We start from the raw sequence: 20,277 nt of genomic DNA, 5'->3' as shown, positions 1-20,277 counted from the left end.
GTGGACAGAAGCAGGAACTGGATGCTCTCACCGTGCCCCCCTGGCAGGAGCATGCGCACCGGGTTGGTTTGAGATGTTACCCTCCCCAGCACATGTCCGTCCAGGGCTCTGGCTGCAACGGGCGACGGCAGCGGCTCCGGGCGTAGACCCAGCTGAAGAGCGAGGTTCTCATCCATGATGCTCCCATCAGCCCCAGAATCCAGGAGTGCGGCGATGGAGTGGGAACCAGAAGGCAGCAGGAACTCGGCGGTGATGCTTGGCCTTTCAGAGGAGGCGGGATCAGCGATGGAGCTCACCAGTATGCCTCCGTTCACTGGTGAGCTCTGGCTTTTACTGGGCACCGGCTGACGAAGTGCCCTGGCTGACCGCAGTACATGCAGAGGTTCAAGCGCTGTCTTCTCTCCCTCTCCTCAGGTGAGAGGCGGGTGCGGCCAAGCTGCATCGGCTCCGGATCCCCCTCACACACAGGGGTGACTGAGGCAGACAGGAGAGAGGTCGGTGCCGCTGTAGGCTTGGAGCGAGGAGGACTGCGGGGACGGGCAGGGCGTGGCTGGAGCTCAGAGCGTCTCTCTCTCCGGCGTGCCTGGATGCGCAGATCAATGCGGGTGGCGAGTTCAATCAGGCGCTCCAGTGTTGACGGCAGCTCATACGCAACCAGCTCGTCCTTGATGTATCCAGCCAGCCCCCGCAAAAAGATGTCACGGAGGGCGACCGGGTTCCAGTCACACAGAGGGGCTGTCGTATGAAAGTCTATGGCGTAATCCGTGACTGAACGGCTGCCCTGGACCAGATCCAGCAGTTCTCGTCCGGCGTCGGCCCCCAGAGGTCCGGTACCAAAAACCTTCCGGAGCTCGTCGGCGAAGGACCGGAAAGAGCGACAGGCGGGGGTCCCTCTCTGCCACTCCGCAGTGCCCCCAGACGTGCCCGCCCGGTGAGGTGATTGACGGTGTAAGCCACCTTAGCCTCCTCCGAGGAGAAGGTGAGCAGCTGGAGGGAAAAAATGATGGAACAGTTGCAGAGAAAGGCGTTGCAGGTGGCAGGATCGCCGTCATAACGCTCCGGTGCTCCCACGTTAGGCTCCCGGAATCGAAGGCGGAATGGCGGCGACACCCGCTGAGGTGGACGGCGGAGCAGCAGCGCCCGCCAAGGCAGGTGACGAGAACGTGGCTCCCGGTGAGACAGACGGTGTTAGCCCCAGGGCCTGGGTGCGGGCGTGGAGACTTGCTACATCACACCGAACTTGTGCCAGAACCTGCTGGTTTTCTGCTGCAGCCGCAACGGAATTCTCAACCAGCTGGTCAAGCATGTCCTCCATCCGGGAGATCCGGTGATCAACCTGTGCTGGATCCATTTATGGCCAGATTGTACTGTGACGGGTCCGAGGTAGGACCCAAGTACAGCACAGACTGAGACCAGATCAGGAATAGTCCAACAGTTTATTCTGAGGTTCACACGGAATGGCAGCAATATTCCAGAAAAACAGTCTCGGTAAACAGGAATCCCAGGTGACAGGTAGCAGACAGGGAACGAGCAGGCAGACTAGTCAAGGACAGAAGGCTGGTCAGTTTACCGGGGCAGAGACGAGGAAGACTGGTTGAAGACAGGCAGGGTCGAAACCGAGGAAGCAGTCCGGAGATCAACGCGAGAGAGCTTTGCATGATAAAAAGACAATCTGGCAGAGACTGAGAGGAATGGGAGGGTATATGTCCTGAACAGGCAGGTGATAATCAGGTGAGGAAACACAGGTGAAGGCAGTTGCACTGATGAGGTGGGAGTGGAAGGCAGGTAGAGCTGGGCAGATGAGAGGAAAACCAGGAGCGGATTGTAACAATAACAGCAACTGTGTATGGTTAATGTGACTTATGAACCATAATCTATGTTAGTAATTGGTGAATGACAGTTATTTGATCTTAATTTTGGAACATCATGTGTAAAGAATTATCTTCAGGTGAAAAATGCTGCATTTTAGGGCAGTACTCCAGCAGCAAGGAATGGAAGACCTCCAGCTGTCCAGTGCGGCAGAAGTCCACAAGACCATGCAAGTCTCTCAGCAGTAATCGTCGTACATGACATCCTGAAACAATCCGACAGAACAATATGCATTTTAAAACAAAACAAGACATTACAAAGTAATAACACTGAATAGCAGCATCTACTGATATTGAAATCACTTTTTAAAGATATTTTCATCAGTCTGGTTGACTTAGACTGTTATAGCATATACCTTATTGAACTGATTTTTTTTTTTAGTCCTTGTCACTTTATAAGTAATAACATGATTTATTTATATTTATTTATTTATTTATTTATTTTCTTGTCTGGATGTATTCTCATAGTTTAACCCCATGAAAGGGGGTCAAACTTTTATGAGATCAATGCTTATTTTAGTCTTGCAGCAAAATCTTTTATACATTTTAATGCGTGCATGTGACCGTCACCAGTCCTCTCTGGGAACTAAATTGTCAGTCTTTATTAGAATTTCCTATTGTGAGCCAGAGAGGGGGATGCTGCACCTCTGTTCGTTTAGGGGGAAGGCAAAAGGAGATAGGGAGAGAGAACATAAACAAGGTAGTGGATAGACAGGCAGTGCTGTTGGAGTGAAAAAGGTTTAGGCTGTTTTATCCTATCTTAGAACTGATATCTCAACACCAATGTTACAACACATCAGACTAGTGGAGGTCCTGACAGTATAGAATAGTCCACCAGAGGAAACTAGTGTAGGAGGAAGACAGAGGGCATCAGATTGTGATGACTGAAGTGAGACTCATCACATTCTCACGGGACCCAATGGTTCTCAATAATTGGACTTGACAGTAGCTGGTAAACCCTGACCCAACATGCATGTGTGATGAAACCAACACCCAGATAGGCTACTAGAACCCAACAGGGACGCACTAGCCGAGCAACCCCAACCCCGTTAGCCAGGAGCATCCAGAAGCCATCATCTGAAGAGCCACCGGGGCACCGAGAACCACGTAGACCCAGAGACCAGAGGAGGCAACGGCCGCCACCGCCAGGGCGCAGAGGACCGGCCCAAGGGGCACGGGGCAAGGAGGGCCCCCACCACCCACTCCCCCAACCCCAGGAGACAGGAATGCCCCCCGCAGCCCCAGGGGTCAGCCGCAGTGACTGGGCGACATGTGACCCACCCCCCTACATAGCCCCCCAGTCCGAGTCTTGCAACCCCATATGCCCGTCATGCCTCCCGCAAGCGTGGGCAGACCAGAGATAGGGGCCACACCAACCCCCCAGATATGGCAGAGATCCCCAGTGGGCCGCAAGCCCCCCCGCGCCGCCGCCCACAGAAGAAAGCCGACCAGAGCCCGCCAGCCCCGGCACACCGCCGGCCGTCACAGGCCCTATCAGGGACCCACCGCAGCCAACCCGCCCACAGGCACCCCCCCCCGCCGAGCCCCGCCTATAGCCCAGGTCCATCGGGAAACTGAAGGTGACTTCATCCTACACCCCAGCGCCCAGCAAAGTAAACCGACCACCGGCCACCAACCGCCGATCCCCGGCCAACAGCGGCAGCCAGACACATGTTACAAAGCCAACCTAATGTGCTACGCCCGATAGGGCAGCTGGTGAGCCGTGCAGCACCCAAAGGTAAATGGGAGACATGGTCCGCGTGGGAGAAGCCAAACCGCCCAGCAACCATTCCGCTCCCAAATGCATCTCCCTGTAGCCCGACCCCCATGCCAGGTCAGACGGCCCACACATCGCCCCATCCCCACATCAGATCCGCAGCGCCACACCCCAGGTCACCATCACCACGCGGCGAATCAATGGCCATGACCGACAAGTGAGGTGTATATGGAGAGGATGCAGTGCCCTAGAGCACTGCAATCCACCCCACAACCAAGCCCACTGCCCTCACCCCCATCCATGCCCAAAGCCCTAACTGTGCCCTGCATGTGCCTAAAAGTTATCATGTATCGTGCAGTGTGACATATGTGTAGTGAACATTAGGAGGCAATCTGGTGGGGGCCCGGCCCACATGAACAGGGGTGTAAGGGGGATCAGGATCACAGCTGGCCAACCAGCCCGAGCCCGCAACCCGGCCCGGCCACGACCACCAGGGCCCCGGCAAGACTACAGGTGCCTGGTGTCAACCAATGCTGCCGATGACCAACCGGCAATCGGCCCAAGCCACCAACCCGTCCCGCAACAACAACACCCCAGAGACGCACCACGGCACCACAGAGGGGAATGAAGGCAAAGCATGCCCCGCCCCACCAGGCCCGGCCGCCGGGCCACAGAGGGCCAGCCCCGCAGGACCAAGGCCAGCGAGAAGCCCAAAGCCACCACACCATCCAGGGGAGGCAGCCGCCGAACAGCCAGCCCCCAACCCCCCCCCCCACCTCTTTCCTCCACGACCAACCACTGAACCAACCAACGGGGCCACACTGCCCACGATCCAGCCACCCATACCAGGCGTGGCATCCTTGCATCACAACACATGGCCACCAACCACCACCAACAGCCAGCAGTCAGCTCACCCCCGACGCACTGAGGCGTTTTCCAATGCCATCACCAGTCCACCAGCCAGACCAAAGGTCAAGAGTTGGCCCAACGAAACAGCCCCATGAGTGGATAGCAGACCAACAGCGCGCCACCAACAGAGCCCGACCTCCAGCCAGCCACACCAGCCAGCAGCGTGACAGCCCCAGCAGCACCCAGCAGACCCCCCACCACAAACAGCGACATGGAGACTGAACCCACGGCCCGCCCAGAATCCCACCGAACCCAGATAGTGTGTGATAGGGTGTGTCATCCCTCCGCCCACCCCCACCCCAAACCCGCCCACCACCCCGAAAGGGAACACACAACCCCCCAGCCAACCTCAAGGAAGCTGAGGGGCCCCAGCCCCCACAAGGCAGGAGAGGGACGAGACGGGGCGGGCAGAAATTAGAGGAGAGACGAGGAGGAAGCGGAACAGAGATGGGAGAACAAAGCAACAGGAGGGGCATTCCACCCCACACCCCAAAGGCCAACCCAGAGCGCCCCAGAGGAGACAGGCACAGCGCCCCCCAAATCCCCGGAGACCACAGGAACTCAGCACCCCCAGGTCCCAAAAAGCAAGACAACAGATACAACAGCCACCAGGGCGAGGTGCCAGGAGATCCAGAGAGCAAACCAAGCGTAGCTGTAGAGGGGTCCCCTAGTGCGAGCACACATCCATGGTCTCCCAGATCCATCATTCAACTATAAGATGGCAGAAGAGACATAAGTTAGTCATCAGATCATGAGCGCAGACAGCATGTTCAGAAAAATATCAGATGTGTGAGAATGGAGGCATACGCTGACACACAAGAGAGAGCTATAGATTTATATTTAAAGATCTAACAAATGGAGACCATTTCTCTGTAAATGATGCCAATTGTTTCTTTCAAGCAGCAGATATTTTCTCAAGCCAAATACGATCAATGAGGAGATTCAACCAATGGATGATGTTTAGGGGTTTTTTATCTTTCCAATTGACCAAAATGGTTTTCTTGGCAATGGCAAGAGCTACAAGTGTGGGCTGTAACTGAGCGTGAGGTAAGGCCATTTCTGTTACATCGCCAATTAGGCAGATGTTTGGAGATTGTGAAATCATGATTAATATTATAATAATATTATATTACTTACAAAAAGTGCTTTGTGAGCTGCAGAGCCCTTCTTGATCCATTTGGTACGGCGAGCTTCATCATCAGGGATAGGAAGATGAGCACATCTAGTAAACATGTCCCCGTCCTGCCCATTCCAAGAATGTCAATTGACCACATGATGCTCTATGGAGAGGTACATTTCCTTGAGTAGGTTGACATCTCCATTACATTGTGCTGCTTCGAACCATACATGATTGGTGATGCATGGTATCCACTTGAAAAGTTTCTCACAACCCTTTTTATTGGCAGCTTTTGTCAATCGTTTCAGCAAGGCTTCAACAAAGTGCCACACATCTAATTGATGCTTGACGTTGGGATACTGCTTTCTCATACAAGCCTCAATACCCAGATGTCTGTTAGTTACAGTTGTGTCAACTTTGACATTCTGTTGTAGAAGGTTGTCACGGGTTCGTTGCAATCCAGCTTTCTCCATAGCTGTGGAACTTGTGACATCCGTCACTTGGATGACTGTGAAGCCTGCCACACAGTCAGTTGTAGAGTCAAGCAGTGTATACGTCCCGTATTTTGCTCTGTACCCGGGCGAGTCACACCGCCCATCGCCTGACATCACTGTCTTCTCCTGCTCTAGAAGCAAACCAAGGACTCGTTTCTGCTCTTCATTCCAGGTGTCCCAAATCTGTGGGAGAAGGTGTGACCTCTGCACATTGAAGTATGTTTGGAGTGATGGTACTTGGAAGTTTGTACATTGAGCCAAGTGGTGAATTTTCCCATAGCTGTTTCCTGCAAACAGGGCAGCAGCAGGCAGGAGGATGTTAATGCTAGACATTCTGTTCAGCACAGGAGACGATCTCCATGTGAAGTTGCAGTGTTTCATACAGGTGGTTACAAAAATGGCTTGTGCACCTCTGTATTTGAGGTCAGAATGCACCACAGGAGCTCCACACAGTTGGCAGTGGGTGAACAATTGTTTTAGGTTCCCCACAAAATACAATAAGTTTTGGGTTTTTTTACCAACATGTTTGTGTTTGGTGTGTAGCGTGAAGATGTCATATTCACAGAAATGTCAGGAAAAGATGCATTTGATTCGTCCAAAGTGTTGCTGTAGAAGGAAGGGTCATGGGGGTCCCCAGGTTCAGGCTCACTCTCTGAATCTGAAGGAAGAAAGAGATTGCTATCAAAAGATAACCTCCTGTGGAAATAACTCTACAGGTGACAGGTTGCCAAAAGTGTTAGGATGCAGACTTTGATTGGCTGTGATTGGGGAAGACTGATGGCTAACTTTGTTTGGTGGGGGTGGCTGAATTGAGCTGCACTGGGTGGATGGTTCACAGATGGATGACGGGTGGCGACAATACTTCGAAGACCTCCTCAATTTCGGCGACACGCCTTCCCATGAGGAAGCAGAGTCTGGGTTCTCTGAGGTGGGCTCTCCTATCTCTGGGGTTGAGGTCACCGAGGTGGTTAAAAAGCTCCTCGGTGGCAGGGCCCCGGGGGTGGATGAGGTCCGCCCGGAGTTCCTAAAGGCTCTGGATGTTGTGGGGCTGTCCTGGTTGACACTCCTCTGCAACATCGCGTGGACATCAGGGACAGTGCCTCTGGATTGGCAGACTGGGGTGGTGGTCCCCCTTTTAAGAAGGGGGACCAGAGGGTGTGTTCCAACAACAAGAGGATCACACTCCTCAGCCTCCCTGGCAAGGTCTATTCAGGGGTTCTGGAGAGGAGGCTCCGTCGGGAAGTCGAATCTCGGATTCAGGAGGAGCAGTGTGGTTTTCGTCCTGGCCATGGAACAGTGGACCAGCTCTACACCCTCCGCAGGGTCCTTGAGGGGGCATGGGAGTTCGCCCAACCAGTCTACATGTGTTTTGTAGACTTTGAGAAGGCGTTCGACAGTGTTCCTCGGGGGGTTCTATGGGGGGTGCTTCAGGAGTATGGGTACCGAACCCCTTGATAAGGGCTGTTTGGTCCCTGTACGACCGATGTCAGAGTTTGGTCCGCATTGCCGGCAGTAAGTCGGATTTGTTTCCTGTGAGGGTTGGATTCCGCCAAGGCTGCCCTTTGTCCCCGATTCTGTTCATAACTTTTATGGACAGAATTTCTAGGCGCAGCCAAGGCGTTGAGGGTGTCCGGTTTGGTGGCCTCAGTATCGCGTCTCTGCTTTTTGCAGACGACGTGGTGCTGTTGGCTTCATCAAGCCGTGATCTCCAACTCTCACTGGAGCGGTTCGCAGCCGAGTGTGAAGAGGTTGGGATGAGAATCAGCACCTCCAAATCTGAGACCGTGGTCCTCAGTCAGAAAAGGGTGGAGTGCCCTCTCCAGGTTGGGGATGAGATCCTGCCCCAAGTGGAGGAGTTCAAGTATCTCTGGGTCTCGTTCACGAGTGAGGGTACAATGGAACGGGAGATCGACGGGCGGATCGGTGCAGCGTCTGCAGTGATGTGGACTCTGTATCGGTCCGTCATGGTGAAGAAGGAGCTGAGCCGAAAGGCAAAGCTCTCGATTTACCGGTCGATCTACGTTCCTGCCCTCACCTATGGTCACGAGCTGTGGGTCGTGACCGAAAGAACGAGATCCCAGATACAAGCGGCCCAAATGAGTTTCCTCCACAGGGTGTCCGGGCTCTCCCTTAGAGATAGGGTGAGAAGTTCGGTCATCCAGGAGGGACTCAGAGTCGAGCCGCTGCTCCTCCGCATCGAGAGGAGCCAGATGAGGTGGCTCCGGCATCTGGTCAGGATGCCTCCTGGACGCCTCCCTGGTGAGGTGTTCCGGGCACGTCCTACCGGGAGGAGGCCCCGGGGACGACCCAGGACTTGCTGGAGAGACTATGTCTCTCAGCTGGTCTGGGAACGCCTTGGGATTCTCCCGGAGGAGCTGGACGAAGCGGAAGAAGATGGATGGATGTATAAATAAATAAATACATTAATAAATAAATATAAGATGAAATCTATGAGGGTGTGCACGTATTGAAATTAAGATTAAGATTAAAGATTAAATCACTTTAATGTCCACACAATTGGGAAATTAATAATTTTTTAAACAATATCCTAATGTTTAAAAACTTTGATTTCATTTCTTCAAAACATCTTAAACGTTAAAGTAAAAATAAAAAGGAGTTAGAAACGTTTTACTATGGAGCTTTTAGGATTCGAGACCAACAAAAAACAAGATTCAAACATATAAAAACACAATTGAAGAATAAAAGAACGTTCAAATCCTCCAGGACGATCCTGATACAACCAGCAGGTGGCGCCAAAGGAACCAGAGAAAAACTTTTCAGTTCCTTGGTTCACAGAAATGTTTGAATTCGTTAGAAAGTTTCTAATTCAGTTTCTAATTCATTAACCCTAGAACACTAACGCTAAAATAAGTAACACCATCACTAACGTTGGGTATATTTTACCCGATACAATATCCTGGATAAAAATCAGTTTTCATCAGTTAATGTAAAAGTACAACACTGTATGACAAACTGTAGTACTCTTCTTTAATTTCAAAATATGCAGTATCACATACATTTTAAAAAAGGTACCATGGTGGACCCTTTAAAAAGGCAGCAAAATTATTGAAAAAACAGGTCATCCTGACCGATAAATTTCAGAACCAAAAAAAAACTGGAGCTGGGAACTTGTTCTTTGGTCCACCCATTCCTAGGACCTGTGAGCCTTGTCTGGTGAAGGCACAGTCTTCTTGCATCATTGACAACTGTGGGAGAGAGAGATAAAAAATGGCTTTTTTTGAGAGGGAAAAAATCACCAATTTTTTTTGACTATATGAATTTCCTTGGAAATTAACATTAAGTGATGTTCATTCACAGACATTATACTAGTTAAGGATTACATGCAAATTCTGGGACAACTTTTAACTTACCTTATGCCTTACATGCAGTTGGTACAGGCAGGGTAGTAATGGCGAGGACACACTGGTCGATGGCAGACATGACACCTGTGTCGTGCCCATGGCTTGATGAGTGCCATTGCCAAAGCCTGCACATACTGCCTCCTCTTCATTTGTGGGTCACCTCTCTTCATGGCATTCTCCTTGTGAATGATCCATGACTTTATCACACCAGCGTTCATCATGCCATATAGCACACAGTGGCCACCTCTTGGTGTTTCTTCCACAGCTGTATTGAGCACACGTCTGGTCAAAAGTATCAACACCTCCCTTTGTTTGGTTGTAAAATTTGATCATGCCAGGGTTGTGAGTGGGTCCAATACTTGGTTGTGTGTGCAAGGATGACAAAGAGTAGGACAAGCTTCTTTTTTGATGCTGTGTCATGGAAGGACACCAAAGTTAGGTCTTTGGTGTCAGGATGACAGCTGTGGATGAAATGGGGCAGGGAATGTGGCCGGCCTGAAGGTTGTTTCCATTGGAAAGTGCTAAAAATGCCTGATTTAAACACACAAACACTCACGTTGGGTAAATTCCACCCGTAAAATATGTTACCCTCTATCACTAAAGTCGGGTGAAAATCACCCGAACACATGCCTCTTGAAAAAACCATGGATGGGAGGAGGGAAACAAACATACAATTAATAACATCAGTGAGCAGCTTGAAGCTACCCAAGGACCCATGGAACTCAGACAATGGCAACACAGTGAAAATCACATGACAAGAATTGTGTGGGTGAAAATCACCCGAGGTTAGTGTTCTAAACTTTTGTGTGAGTGTGAAGATACTGAAATACATCAGGACATGACCCCCGAAATCTTTCACTGTTTTTTAGACTTTCTTGTAGTTTTCGCTCTTGGATTGAAGTTTAAAACATTTTTTTCAGTAATTTAGGAATTTAAGGACGTATTTCAGTAAAAATGAAAGCAGTTATCTGCTCCTCACAATAAAACCTCAATCTTTAAACAAATGACAAGGAATTTAATGTTCTAAATTTAAATTTCTCCTTCTTAATTATCGTCTTTAACTTTTCCCAACATTCAAACTTTACCTTTAAAAAAATCACTTCAAACTGAAATAAAAATGAATGTAGGGAATAAAAGATTTATGAAAGTATAAAAACACTGGAAGGGTTAAAACTAAACTTTAAATATTGGGAAAATTTAAAAGAGAAATTCAAACGTGAAATTTTAAATTTAAAACATTGAATTCTGTGAAATTACTTTACAAATTGAGGCTTCATTTTTCTTTAATAAGTCCTTAAACTCCTAAATTACTGGAAAAAAAATTTAAAACATGAATCCAAGAATAGAAACTTCAAAAAAATCTAAAGACAAAGAAAGATTTCTAGATGGAGTCACTTTGAATTAAGGAGCAAAATAAATTTTAGATTGAAGAACTGACCTGAAAAAGATTTTATGGAAAAAATCAAATTTAAGAGAAAAGAAAAGTTTTAAACTTTCAAAAGTTGAAGTTGAGTCATTTAGTTTTTAAATGTGAGGGTTTAGTTTCTGTGTGAAACGACTCATAGTTGTCATTAATAAACTTTTGATTGTGTCATTGGTTCACAATCAGTAGATCATCAGTCATGTGATCAACATAAAAACAACACAACAATAGATTAATAGAAAACAGAAACTGATTCTATTCAGTTTGAATGAATTCAGACGATCCTCCTCAGGTATGAAGACATGATTCTATTCAGTCATTCGTGTTCGGGGCCTTCAGCCAATCACAGTTCAGAGATTACAATTAAAACGCCCACAGGTCATGTGACTTGTGCATCAGATCCTTTCATGGACAGATTTCCATATTTGAAAATGCAGGATGAAAGTTTCTGATGGAATAATATGCAATGCATTATTTTATTGATCAATGATCAATCAATAAAGTTCTTTTCCTGCCTCAACCTTTAGATTTCAATCCACACAACAAAGAGTGTGAAGATAATGAAATGCATCCAGGACACGAGCTGCCGGTCCTGGGGCCCCGGTGCAGGGGCCCATCCTTTACCCCCCAGAACCCACTTCAGGTGTCATCGTCTCTGTTTGATCGACTTGTTCACCCTTTGATATAGAAATGATCGATATGTGTCCTCCGTTGAAGGAACTGATTATTAGTCACTGTATTTAAAATGAACCTCATCAGCGCAGTAACTTGAATCGAGTTTGTTATTCTAATTATTTCTGATTAAAAAGGATTTTCGTTCTAAAATAAATCATTTTGTGTCCAGACATGAATAATTTATGAACAAAATGTTGTTTTTGTCTGTTGTTGTCTGCATTTGACATAAAACCACAGCGATGATTTATTATTAGACCACAGCCGATGAAGGCCGGTCCGTGAAAATAATGTCAGAGATGAAACCGGTCCGTGGAGCAAAAAGGGTTGAGTCTAAGACTTGTTTTATTCCTTAATTCAAAGCGACTCTATTTAGAAATCTTTCAGTCTTTTTATAATTTTATACTTTCATTCATCTTTTATCTCTAAATTCAACTTCAACTTTGAAAGTTTAAAACTTTTCAGTTAAATTTGACTTTTTCCATTAAATCTTTTTCAAGTCAGTTCTATCTTTAATCTAAACTTTGTTTTTGCTTTCTTAATTCAAAGAGACTCTATTTAGAAATCTTAGACCCACTTCAAACTGAAAAAAATATTTAATTTAGGGAAAAAAAGATTTATGAAAGTATAAAAGTACAAAACCACTGAAAAGGTTAAAGGTAAAGTTTGAATGTTGGGAAAAGTTAAAGACGATAATTCAGAAGGAGAAATTTAAATTTAGAACATTAAATTCCTTGTCATTTGTTTAAAGATTGAGGTTTTATTGTGAGGAGCAGATAACTGCTTTCATTTTTACTGAAATACGTCCTTAAACTCCTAAATTACTGAAAAAAATGTTTTAAACTTGAATCCAAGACCGAAAACTACAAGAAAGTCTAAAAAACAGTGAAAGATTTCGGGGGTCATGTCCTGATGTATTTCATTATCTTCACACTCACACAAAACTTTATTAATGACAACCATGAGTCGTTTCACACAGAAACGAAACCCTCACATTTAAAAACGAAATGACTCAACTTCAACTTTTAAAAGTTTAAAACTTTTGTTAAATTTGACTTTTTCGTTAAACCTTTTCCAGGTCAGTTCTATCTTTTTATTTTATTATGTTTTTCGACTTTTTTGAAGTTTCCGTTCTTGGATTCAAGTTTAAAACATTTTTCAGTAATTTAGGAGTTTAAGGAGTTATTAAAGAAAAATGAAGCCTCAATTTGTAAAGTAATTTCACAGAATTCCATGTTTTAAATTTAAAATTTTACGTTTGAATTTCTCTTTGAAATTTTCCCAATATTTAAAGTTTAATTTGAACCCTTTCAGTGTTTTTATACTTTCATAAATCTTTTATTCCCTAAATTCATTTTTATTTCAGTTTGAAGTGATTTTTTTCCTCTTCATTAAACTCAAAGTTTCTTTATTGAAACTATTAAAGCAGCGATTTGTTTTCTGTCTTTGTGTTGACCGGTATCGATTGGTCTATTGATTGGTTTCATCTTCACACTCAGGTGAACAGAACGATGGTAAACAGGAAGCGTGTCCAGGTGAGGCCGGGACAGCCAATCAGAGAGCGAGCGGCTGGGCGGGGCGGGGCCACACCTGCCGCTTAGAGCGGCTCCAGGTGGAGCGTCTCAGCAGTTTGCAGCAGATCTGTGAGACCCGCATCCCGGACCGGACCTGAGCCTCTGCTCCTCTTTTCACGGACTCTGAAGGATCTTTGCACCGATCCGGATCGACGCTCGTTCGGACTCGATTCCGGGATTTTAGCGGGACAGCAGCCTCTCCGCCGTGGGCATCAGTCCCTCCCGTGGATTATCTGCCGGACTGTTGGAGCGACCTGACCATGACTCTGGAGGAGGTCGTTGGCTCCACCAGCAACGAGAACAGGTAGGTTAACGACGCTCAGCTGCTTTCTTGGAGAGAACGTCGGTGTTTGGCGCAGAGCTGTGCGCTCTTTCTGCGGGTTCCTGACCTCCGCTGTGTCTGCAGGATGGAGACGCTGCGTCCGGCTCTGGAGGAGCTGCTGGTCGCGGCTCAGCAGAAGGACCGCGTCACGCTGGGAGTCCACGAGTCCGCGAAACTCCTGACTGCGTGAGTGTCTCTGTCTTTAGCGCGGTTTCCTGATGTTCTCCTGAAAGCCTGACACCAAGCCGGCCTGGCTCCTCTCCCCCCCCCGCAGAGATCCGGACAGTGTGGTTCTGTGCGTCCTCGCCATGGATGAGGAGGATGAAGATGACGTGGCGCTGCAGATCCACGTCACGCTGCTGCAGGCGTTCTGCTGCGAGAACGACATCAACATCCTGAGGGTGTCCGGCGTGAGACGGCTGGCCCGGGTCCTGGAGCGGGACACCGGGGACAGCGACGGCGACGAGCCCCGGGACCTGCACTGCATCCTGGTCACGGTAAGTCCAGCTCGGCTCCACGGTGGTGACGTCACGGCTGTCCGGGAGTGTCACCGCCCTCTCCTCCGTGTTCTGCAGAACCCCCCGGTGCAGCCGCTCCGGTGTCCGGCCCTGGAGAACATCGGCAGCTTCTTCGAGGAGAACCGCTGCTGCAGCCTGTGGGTTCCACACCTGGACCTCCAGGACGGCTGAGCCGAACCGGACCCGAGTTGGACCGCTGTCAGCGGGGAGAACGAGTGGGACCGGGCCACGCAGCCGGCCTCCTACCGCAGGAGACCGACGGGCGTTGAGACGGGACCGGACCGAACCGGAGACTTCCGCCGCCTGATCGGGTGACTGATGCGGGCTCGACCCGCCGGTCCGGACCGGTTCTGGAAGAGGAGGACAGGATGAGTGCGCGGGAGGTCCCGGTCCCGCAGAGAGGAGAGACCCTCGCTGATGTCACCTGATGGACCTGCAGTCACGTGACCCGACTGATCCACCAACGGAGGAACTGCACGAGGTCACCTGAGCTGCAGCCTTCTGACCTCATCCACTGACGTGACGTCACGTTCTCCCATCACTTCTTGTTGCCTGCATTGACAGACAGACTGATCGATCACCAGCTGATTGGAACACATCCTGATCTGATTGGTAGAATCCACGTGTTGATCGGTTCTGTTCTGATGTCGGAATGAATGCTTGAAAATGAACAAAGTGCTTTCCGACTCTTGGACCCTGACCCGTAGAGTGACGTCATCTTCTAGACTAAGTTGTTCATTCAGATCTTCACGTCACTCCACCGTTTGGGGGGTCCGAGGTGATGAGAGTGTGTGTTTGATGGAGCCACAGGGGTCAGACTAACGCACTGAAACCTTTTGTCTCTGTCGGTGTGGAATGCGGGTCGTGGGTCATCACGCCTGGTGGACTGGGGGAGGTAGTAGATCAGTCCGGGTCGTTCCAGGACCCGTTTTCCTTTATGCACTGGCATAGTTTTGATCCTTGATTGATGGAGTTCTGTGGGTTTCATAACCTGACAAATATAATAGAACAAATATAATAGAACAACAAGCAAACATGTTTTTCTGTGTAACTGTTACTTGAAAAGGTAATAAATTCAGAGTTATTTCACATGAAGAAGTTTCCTTTATTTTAGATTACATTGAGTTACATTTATTAGTTACATCTGGCCCTTTGAGGACAGCCGTTATGCTGATGTGGCCCCCAGTGAAAATGAGTTTGACCCCCTGATCTAGAACATGTCATAGATGTGTTGACACGTTCCTTCTCCACAGAGTGTTCCCCAGCCCCCTCCCACGGTCCGTGATGTCTGTTTCTGCCACTGGACCTTCACGGGATTCTGTAAAACTACTTTAATGTCAACGAACTTTAACTTCATTCCTTCAAAACGTCTAAAACTTTCAAGTAAAAATAGAAAGGAGTTAGAAACGTTTTTCTCCTGGAGGTTTTAGGATTATCGACGAACAAAAAACAAGATTAAAACACAATTGAAGAATGAAAGAACGTTCAAATCCTCCAGGACGATCCTGATACAACCAGCAGGTGGCGCCAAAGCACCAGAGAAAAACGTTTCAGTTCCTTGGGTCACAGAAACGTTTGATTTAGAAACTTTCTAACGAATTCAAACATTTCTGTGAACCAAGGAAGTGAAAAGTTTTTCTCTGGTGCTTTGGTGCCACCTGCTGGTTGTATCAGGATCGTCCTGGAGGATTTGAACGTTCTTTCATTCTTCAATTGTGTTTTAATCTTGTTTTTTGTTGGTCTCGAATCCTAAAAGCTCCATAGTAAAACGTTTCTAACTCCTTTTTATTTTTACTTTAACGTTTAAGATGTTTTGAAGAAATGAAGTCAAAGTTTTTAAACATTAGGATATTATTTAAAAAAATATTAATTTCCCAATTGTGTGAACATTAAAGTGATTTAATCTTTAATCTTAATCTTAATTTTAATACTTGCACACCCTCATAGATTTCAGCTTATATTTATTTATTAATGTATTTATTTATTTATACATCCATCTTCTTCCACTTCGTCCGGCTCCTCCGGGAGAATCCCAAGGCGTTCCCAGGCCAGCCGGGAGACATAGTCTCTCCAGCGTGTCCTGGGTCGTCCCCGGGGCCTCCTCCCGGTAGGACGTGAGCGGAACACCTCACCAGGGAGGCGTCCAGGAGGCATCCTGACCAGATGCCCGAGCCACCTCATCTGGCTCCTCTCGATGCGGAGGGGCAGCGGCTCGACTCTGAGTCCCTCCCGGATGACCGAACTCCTCACCCTATCTCTAAGGGAGAGCCTGGACACCCTGTGGAGGAAACTTATTTCCTCCGATCTCGTTCTTTCGGTCACGACCCACAGCTCGTGACCATAGGTGAGAGTAGGAACGTAAATTGACCGGTAAATCGGTAAGTCCATAAAAGTTATGAACAGAATTGGTGACAAAGGGCAGCCTTGGCGGAGTCCAACCCTCACTGGAAACGAATCCGACTTACTGCCGGCAATGAGGACCAAACTCTGACATCGGTCGTACAGGGACCGAACAGCCCTTATCAAGGGGTCCGGTACCCCATACTCCCAAAGCACCCCCCACAGAACCCCCCGAGGAACACGGTCGAACGCCTTCTCCAAGTCCACAAAACACATGTAGACTGGTTGGGCAAACTCCCATGCCCCCTCAAGGACCCTGCGGAGGGTGTAGAGCTGGTCCACTGTTCCACGGCCAGGACGAAAACCACACTGCTCCTCCTGAATCCGAGATTCGACTTCCCGACGGAGCCTTCTCTCCAGAACACCTGAATAGACCTTGCCAGGGAGGCTGAGGAGTGTGATCCTCTTGTAGTTGGAACACACCCTCCGGTCCCCCTTCTTAAAAGGGGGACCACCACCCCAGTCTGCCAATCCAGAGGCACTGTCCCCGATGTCCACGCGATGTTGCAGAGGAGTGTCAACCAGGACAGCCCCACAACATTCAGAGCCCTTAGGAACTCCGGGCGGACCTCATCCACCCCCGGGGCCCCCGAGGGGCTTTTAACCACCTCGGTGACCTCAACCCCAGAGATAGGAGAGCCCGCCTCAGAGAACCCAGACTCTGCTTCCTCATGGGAAGGCGTGTCGCCGGAATTGAGGAGGTCTTCGAAGTATTGTCACCACCCGTCATCCATCTGTGAACCATCCACCCAGTGCAGCTCAATTCAGCCACCCCCACCAAACAAAGTTACCCATCAGTCTTCCCTAATCACAGCAAATCAAAGTCTGCATCCTAACACTTTTGGCAACCTGTCACCTGTAGAGCCTGACCACAGTTATTTCCACAGGACGTTATCTTTTGATAGCAATCTCTTTCTTCCTTCAGATTCAGAGAGTGAGCCTGAACCTGGGGACCCCCATGACCCTTCCTTCTACAGCAACACTTTGGACGAATCAAATGCATCTTTTGCTGACATTTCTGTGAATATGACATCTTCACGCTACACACCAAACACAAACATGTTGGTAAAAAAAACAAAAGTTATTGTATTTGTGGGGAACCTAAAACAATTGTCCACCCACTGCCAACTGTGTGGAGCTCCTGTGGTGCATTCTGACCTCAAATACAGAGGTGCACAAGCCATTTTTGTAACCACCTGTATGAAACACTGCAACTTCGCATGGAGATCGTCTCCTGTGCTGAACAGAATGTCTAGCATTAACATCCTCCTGCCTGCTGCTACCCTGTTTTCAGGAAACAGCTATGGGAAAATTCACCACTTGGCTCAATGTACGAACCTCCAAGTACCATCACTCCAAACATACTTCAATGTGCAGAGGTCACTCCTTTTCCCACAGATTTGGGACACCTGGAATGAGGAGCAGAAACGAGTCCTTGGTTTGCTTCTAGAGCAGGAGAAGACAGTGATGTCAGACGATGGGCGGTGTGACTCGCCCGGGTACAGAGCAAAATACGGGACGTATACACTGCTTGACTCTACAACTGACTGTGTGGCAGGCTTCACAGTCATCCAAGTGACGGATGTCACAAGTTCCACAGCTATGGAGAAAGCTGGATTGCAACAAACCCGTGACAACCTTCTACAACAGAATGTCAAAGTTGACACAATTGTAACTGACAGACATCTGGGTATTGAGGCTTGTATCAGAAAGCAGTATCCCAACGTCAAGCATCAATACGATGTGTGGCACTTTGTTGAAGCCTTGCTGAAACGGTTGACAAAAGCTGTTTCGTTGGGCCTACTCTTGACCTTTGGTCTGGCTGGTGGACCGGTGATGGTATTGGAAAACGCCTCAGTGCGTCGGGTGTGAGCTGACTGCTGGCTGTTGGCGGTGGTTGGTGGCCATGTGTTGCGATGCCGGGATGCCAGGCCTGGTATGGGTGGCTGGCTCGTGGGCGGTGTGGCCCCGTTGGTTGGTTCAGTGGTTGGTCGTGGAGGAAAGAGGTGGGGTGGGTGGGTGGGTGGGGGTGGGAAGTGGGGGGGGCTGGCTGTTCGGCGGCTGCCTCCCCTGGATGGTGTGGTGGCATTGGCTTCTCGCTGGCCTCGGTCCTGCGGGGCTGGCCCTCTGTGGTCCGGCGGCCGGGCCTGGTGGGGCGGGGCATGCATTGCCTTCATTCCCCTCTGTGGTGCCGTGGTGCGTCTCTGGGGTGTTGTTGCAGGACGGGTTGGTGGCTTGGGCCGATTGCCGGTTGGTCATTGGCAGCTTTGGTTGACACCAGGCACCTGTGGTCTTGCCGGGGCCCTGGTGGTCGTGGCCGGGCCGGGTTGCGGGCTCGGGCTGGTTGACCAGCTGTGATCCTGATCCCCCTTACAGCCCTGTTCATGTGGGCCGGGCCCCCACCAGATTGCCTCCTAATGTTCACTTCACCTATCTCACACTGCACGATACATGATAACTTTTAGGCACATGCAGGGCACAGTTAGGGCTTTGGGAATGGATGGGGGTGAGGGCAATGGGCTTGGTTTTGGGGCGGATTGCAGTGCTGTAGGGCGCTGCATCCTCTCCATATACGCCTCACTTGTCGGTCATGGCCATTGATTCGCCGCGTGGCGATGGTGACCTGGGGTGTGGCGCTGCGGCGCTGATGTGGGGATGGGGCGATGTGTGGGCCGTCTGACCTGGCATGGGGGTCGGGCTACGGGGAGATGCATTTGGGGGCGAAATGGTTGCTGGGCGGCTTGGCTTCTCCCCCGCGGACCATGTCTCCCATTTACCTTTGGGTGCTACACGGTTCACCAGCTGCCCTATCGGGCGTAGCACATTAGGTTGGCTTTGTAACATGTGTCTGGCTGCCGCTGTTGGCCGGGGATCGGCGGTTGGTGGCCGGTGGTCGGTTTACATTGCTGGGTGCTGGGGTGTGGGATGGCGTCGCCTTCAGTTTGCCGATGGACCTGGGCTATAGGCGGGGCTCTGCGGGGGGGCGCCTGTGGGCGGGTTGGCTGCGGTGGGCCTCTGATAGGGCCTGGCATGGGCTGACTGTGACGGCCGGCGGTGTGCCGGGGCTGGTGGGCTCTGGTCGGCTTTCCTCTGTGGGCAGCGGCGCGGGGGGGCTTGCGGCCCACTGGGGATCTTTGCCATATCTGGGGGGTTGGTGTGGCCCCTATCTCTGGTCTGCCCACGCTTGCTGGATGCATGACGGGCATATGGCGTTGCAAGACCCTATACTCGGACTGGGGGGCTATGTAGGGGGGTGGGTCACATGTCGCCCAGTCACTGCGGCTGACCCCTGGGGCTGCGGGGGGCATTCCTGTCTCCTGGGGTTGGGGGAGTGGGTGGTGGGGGGCCTCCTATCCCCGTGCCCCTTGGGCCGGTCCTCTGCACCCTGGTGGTGGCGGCCGTTGCCTCCTCTGGGTCCCTGGGTCTACGTGGTTCTCGGTGCCCCGGTGGCTCTTCGGATGATGGCTTTTGGATGCTCCTGGCTGACGGGGTTGGGGTTGCTCGGCTAGCGCGTCCCTGATAGTAGCCTATCTGGGTGTTGGTTTCATCACACATGCATGTTGGGTCAGGGTTTACCAGCTACTGTAAAGTCCAATTATTGAGAACCATTGGGTCCCGTCAGAATGTGATGAGTCTCACTTCAGTCATCACAATCTGATGCCCTCTGTCTTCCTCCTACACTAGTTTCCTCTGGTGGTCTATTCTATACTGTCAGGACCTCCACTAGTCTGATGTGTTGTAACGTTGGTGTTGAGACATCAGTTCTAAGATAGGATAAAACAGCCTAAACCTTTTTCACTCCAACAGCACTGCCTGTCTATCCACTACCTTGTTTATGTTCTCTCTCCCTGTCTCCTTTTGCCTTCCCCCTAAACGAACAGAGGTGCAGCACCCCCCTCTC

At 49.8% G+C, this 20,277-nt stretch overlaps 2 protein-coding genes across 3 annotated transcripts in view; both read left to right on the top strand.

Annotated features, from left to right (window-relative positions):
* Positions 1-20,277, top strand: part of LOC137593437 (uncharacterized) — a 215,649-nt gene that overhangs the window by 74,494 nt on the left and 120,878 nt on the right. The gene's annotated exons all lie outside the window — the stretch shown is intronic.
* On the top strand, positions 13,397-14,147 carry LOC137594115 (growth arrest and DNA damage-inducible protein GADD45 beta-like). Its single transcript, XM_068313379.1, has 4 exons — positions 13,397-13,440; positions 13,543-13,644; positions 13,733-13,955; positions 14,034-14,147. Exons 1-4 carry the CDS (start codon positions 13,397-13,399, stop codon positions 14,145-14,147), a joined length of 483 nt encoding a protein of 160 aa, XP_068169480.1.

Source organism: Antennarius striatus, chromosome 4, assembly GCF_040054535.1.
Source record: "Antennarius striatus isolate MH-2024 chromosome 4, ASM4005453v1, whole genome shotgun sequence".
Classification (NCBI taxonomy): domain Eukaryota; kingdom Metazoa; phylum Chordata; class Actinopteri; order Lophiiformes; family Antennariidae; genus Antennarius; species Antennarius striatus.
Note: the sequence above shows the minus strand (reverse complement) of the source record. Positions and strands in the feature narration are given on the sequence as shown.